Raw genomic sequence first — 4,979 nt, 5'->3', positions numbered from 1 at the left:
ATGGCACGGAAAGCCAGAACACATATGAAGAAGGTGGCGACTCCCCAGGAGCGACCTTTTTCATACAGCATGTCTCTATCGCGAGACCGCCTAGAGCTCGAGGGCTTTCACCCCTTGGCATGTAGCCAAACAAGTGTGTTTGAGATGATTGAGTCCTGGAAGGAGCTACTAAGGAGGCAGCTTGGGGCGCCGCCCATCCAAGCGCCCACCATGCGCATGACGCGGGCCTTCCTCCTCCTTCGAGAGGAGCCGACGCCGGCCAGCGAGCCCAGAGTCGGTTACTTTGAGAACCTCATCATGAGCCAGGCCGTTGGTCCGCGTGTTCTAACCGAAATCTTCGCCAGGGGACACCGCTCGGCGCTACACCTAGCGCTCACATCGAAGCGGATGTGGCTCATCCTTACGGCGAGCGTGAACTACTTCGACTTTTACGCCGGTCGTCTGCAGAACCTTGGCCCGTCAGGAATTTTTGTCTGCGCCGCGCCTGAATTCACTCTGGGCGAGATAATGGCGACGCGACTCTCGGACCCGTACGGGTTCCAGTCAGCGACACCGTTCACGAACTGGCATAATGCGGCGATTACGCGGGAGATGGACGCGGTTGATACGCTCTTCATGGTGCGGGCACGCCTCGACAAGGAGAAGAAGACTTCTGAGGGCTCGGGGTCGCAGCCGGTCCCGGAATTCCTGCGTCGCATGTTTGACGAGCCTACTCTGAGGGCAATCTTGGCAATTGAGAAGCCTAAAAACATTTTCAAGATGAACCAATTCATCTCTCTACCCTCGGGGTCTGCCTTTGAGCCGCCGATGATCTATAGTGCAACTCGCCTGCAGCTTTTACGTGAGTCCAGTTCATGTTGAATGCCTTCTATTGCATCTTGTACCGCTTTTGTTGTCACGTTATTCGATGTTGCCGCTTAAGTCAAGGCTTCAATATTCTGACATTTTGTCCCAGTTATCAAAATGTTTAATCAGCGAGAGAATACAGAAGTCCTCCACTTCCACAAGATTCCGTTCTTTGACCGACGCATCCTCGCCATTATTCTGCGAGCCTGTCCTAATGTCACGATGCTAGGGGTGTACGACTGCCCTCTGATTCACCTTGGAGACCTAATACCGCTACTCGACCTGATCTACGAGATCAATATGGAGAGAAAGCTGCAGAACAAGCCCCTAATTGGAGGATTTGACTTTTATCCTAGCTTTCATAAGGGATTATCGACCGAGAGCGAACATCGAGTATTCGGTCTAACAGCAGACTCTATGGATCGCGACATAATTCAAAGAGGTCTATTCGCAGTGCTGTTGAAAGGATTCCTGAAAGCACGACAGCTGAAGCTCGACTTGCTTTTTGAGCCCGGCCGAGCACTAAGGGCCTTTCTGTTTAGAGTTCCTAACCCTCCCTTGAGTATTCCGACATTCTTCGACGGCCTCTGTCGATACCTAGAGAGCGGAGCACTCGACACGCCCGACACGCAGAGAAGACGGGCCCTGTATGATTTGACCAAGCCGATCCGGCTAGGCCTGGAGCCGGATCTGGAGGACAGTTTCTACCAGGAGGACATGGACCGATACCTACCTTTCTGCAGCTCTTGCGGCTACGAAATGCTGTACGAGCTTTTCCCTGCCGGAACCCGTCGGGTCGACCCGCACCGACGAGTATGTGCAGGCTGTAACCTGCAAGATTTGCTCGATAAACAGCCGCATGATATGCGGGACTGGAAGGTTGGCCTGCTGGCCAAGCTCATGCCGGACTGGAACGGCTTGGTATTCAACAAGGACGCGCCCACGGGCGACTGCGATTTGATGTCTCTCCAAGCGACGGAGACGTTGCGAAACGAGCCTTCGCCTTTGTTCATCAACCAAAAAGGCGAGCTAGCCGCCAGCCACAACGTCATTGGGCTGCTTCGAGACAACAAAATTCCGGCAGACTCGTTGCAGAACCTGCCAGCTCTGCAGGATCTGGTAGAGGGCGCCGGTTTTGATGCCCAGTGGACAGAATTGTTCAACCATTGCCACAAAGCCGACATTTATGCACGCGCCAGGATGTGCATCAACACCGAGGCCAGGAAAAAGGAATTAAAGAACAAGGGTCTAGTTTCCAAGCGGCCCCGAGACTGGTACGGGGAAGTCTGGCGCAGAGAGAAGCATGCGCAAGAGGTGCAGAGCTTTGACTACAGGTCCGCCGTGCTATTCCACTTGGAGCTCGAATCCCAGGGATGGTAAGGGCGGTAGAATTTGAAGCTTTTGCTGTATTTGCTTTTTATAGTGCCGCTTACTGAAGTTGATTTGACTTGTTCTTTTCGGTGGACTTGATTTATCATTTGGCTTGGCTTGGTGGCCAGATCTCATCGCATTAGCGTGGCTGCATTTAGCGTTAGAGGGTCTTTTGAATTTGGGAATTCTCAACTCAGGTACAAGGCCGACCAATTAAAGTCTAATTATCAATTATTGCAAGAATAATGTTTCAAGTGACGATGAAAAAGCAAAGCCATCGTCTGGCTGTCGGCGTAGGGAAGGGGGGGCGGACACATACCGATCTGATCTCTACCGGCTCTCAGCGACCGCATACATTTCTCAGCAATTTAAAGCTCACAACACACGAGAACTAATTTCATGGCGATTGAACACTTAATCGATTTTTCTTTCTCAATCAAGAGAAGAATCATTTCGCTTCCCGAGTCGACTTATAAGCCTGGCTGATTTCCAAAATGGGACGACGGTCACGTGCAATCACCGGCGTGGACTTGTTGCGACTCCGCAACTTTCAAAGCTTCAAGCCAAAGCCACCCACCCTGTGTGAGACCGAATCGAAAAGAGACGAAAAAAAAAAACAGAAATCAACACATTTGCCCCACGAACACGCCGGCAATGGCGTCCATATTCCGAACGCTGACGCTTTCGGCGAGCGCGCTCACTTCGCGCGCACTCTTTGCCGCGCCGTCGTCTTTCCTGGGTGCCGGCGTGCTGTCGCCGTTTTCGCGGCTTCTGCCCACGACGCCGTCGCAGCAGCAGCAGCAGGTTCGCGGCATGAAGGTGCACAGTTCCGTCAAGAAGAGATGCGAGCACTGCAAGGTATGTTTTGCTGTATTATACTGGGTGAATCGGTTGGAGGGGAGCAGTGGGTGCTGACTCTGTGCGCTCGCGCGCCGCAGGTTGTTCGACGCAAGGCGGGCAAGAGACATAATGGCTACCTGTACATTATCTGCAAAGCGAATCCTCGACACAAGCAACGACAGGGTTAAGACGAACTAGGCAAAAGCCTGACAAAAAAGAAGAAAAAAAGAGAAACGATGATTCGGCGAGGTGGCCTGTCAATTGCCGGAGCAGGATAGACGAGGCAATACACATGTACGATTACCAGCGCTCCTGGAATGACGACGGAACAAAAGAAGCGACAACATAGAGACCAGCACTGAGCCAAGACGACGGATAGATTACTGGGCATATTTTTCATCTACTTGTGGCCTTGCTTCATCAATGTATTTTTACAATGTACTCGGGTACAACCCCGGTCTCTCAGTTACATACCCCCTATATACCTCTCCATGGCCTCCCATTCTGTTTTCCCCGTAGACAGTAAATATCTTATATGTTGCTGGTAAAAAAAAAAAAAAAATCAGTCCGACTGCCCATATACGAAAAAAAAGGACAAGATCTTACTAAATCGGTGACGTGACGATGCCGCTCCAGCTCATCGCGGGCAAACTTTTGCGTCTCACGCCGCGTCTGCGCATCCTTGATGTTGCGACACCCTCGTAGAATAGTGCGGTAGAATGAAATGACTCTTGATCGTTGCAAAAACTGAAAAAATTTACCCCACGTTTAGCATTGAAAAAAAGGGAGTTGCTAGAGGGGCGCCGGGATGAAAGTTTTTACATGATCGAGACTGAGTGCGCCGCCGATGCGCTTGGCGGAAGGGCGTTGCGTGGCAAAGCCACGGCATTGGCGCGCGATGCGCAGGCAGAGAACCATAAGGACAAAATTATGATTAAAAATCGTTGATGAATATGAATTTATCAAAAATAGCCGGGAGAAGGGAAAAGGAAAGCGCTTTAAATGGTGAGGAGAATGAAGAAGAGTTGAAACTTGGGAGATGGTACCAAAAAAAGACCGTCATTGACATCCCGGTGGAACCTCGGGCATCTCAAACTCTCAAGACGACTCCAGCAATCTCACAGTTACAACTTTTACACCCCCAAAAACACATTTTACTAGATCTGGTTTTATCGCCGTTGATAGCAGGTTCCGACCTGTCCTGCCTTTGATGGGAGCTACCCCGGACACCAAACGTCGCACTGCCGCTGCACCGCGCCGCCGCTGCCGCCGTGTCGACACGCGCGCGGCCAACAAGGCGATTGCGGCAGCCCGCACCTTGACAAACCAAGACTTTGTCGAGCAATATATCCAACCTTGGTGTGTAGCCATAACCACCTTCTCTCTCCTCACAGCGGTCTAGACCGATTTGGCTTACGTGAAAGCGAGGAGAACCACCCAACAGCGATGCGACGTGGCCGCGCTGGACGCACCCCAAGACGCGGGAGCAGTACGTAACAAGTCTGCGCTCACCAGAGGACATGCAGGACGCTGAGCTGGAGGCGTGCTTTGGCCTGGTGGAGCGGACCAGCAGTCACGATTACCGCCGCGCGGCGGGCGGATGGCATCCAGAGGCGAAGCGTGCGGAGATGAGGTCGCCGGGCTTGCGCTACATTCTCGTGCGTGGCGCGGCGGCGGAGGCGGAGGCTACGGCCTCCTCGGACGAGTCTGCAACGGAGAATAGTGGTGACGGCGGCGGCGAGATTCGTGCGTTTACGTCGTTTATGCCAACGTGGGAGGACAACAAGCCCGTGGTGTACTGCTACGAGATTCATCTACTACCCGAGCTAGAAGGGTGAGTTCTTTTTTTTTCTTTCTCTTCTTTCCTTTTTTCTCCTCCATGATACAGCCCAACCATGGGAAAAAAAAAAAAAAAAAAAAAA

The 4,979-nt window shown here is 52.1% G+C and overlaps 3 protein-coding genes across 3 annotated transcripts in view; all 3 read left to right on the top strand.

The window, feature by feature from the left end:
* Positions 1-2,226, top strand: BBA_00326 (uncharacterized protein; the record flags this gene model as incomplete). The annotated part of the gene is made up of 2 exons (XM_008595423.1): positions 1-841; positions 956-2,226. 2 exons carry the CDS (start codon positions 1-3, stop codon positions 2,224-2,226), a joined length of 2,112 nt encoding a protein of 703 aa, XP_008593645.1.
* Positions 2,227-2,871: 645 nt separating this feature from the next.
* On the top strand, positions 2,872-3,245 carry BBA_00325 (ribosomal protein L36; the record flags this gene model as incomplete). The annotated part of the gene is made up of 2 exons (XM_008595422.1): positions 2,872-3,075; positions 3,156-3,245. The coding sequence occupies 2 exons, from the start codon at positions 2,872-2,874 to the stop codon at positions 3,243-3,245; spliced, it is 294 nt and encodes a 97-aa protein (XP_008593644.1).
* A 1,332-nt stretch (positions 3,246-4,577) lies between these two features.
* The window catches only part of BBA_00324 (Acyl-CoA N-acyltransferase), a gene marked incomplete at both ends in the record, with an annotated part of 896 nt that continues 494 nt past the window's right edge, over positions 4,578-4,979 (top strand). Inside the window, one exon of the mRNA XM_008595421.1 lies at positions 4,578-4,891. Coding sequence (XP_008593643.1) covers positions 4,578-4,891 — 314 coding nt within the window. The remainder of the gene's footprint in view (positions 4,892-4,979) is intronic.

This window comes from Beauveria bassiana (genome assembly GCF_000280675.1).
Source record: "Beauveria bassiana ARSEF 2860 unplaced genomic scaffold BBA_S00001, whole genome shotgun sequence".
In the NCBI taxonomy this organism is placed as follows: Eukaryota; Fungi; Ascomycota; class Sordariomycetes; order Hypocreales; family Cordycipitaceae; genus Beauveria; species Beauveria bassiana.
The sequence above is the reverse complement of the archived record's forward strand: the minus strand, read 5'-3'. Positions and strand labels throughout refer to the sequence as shown.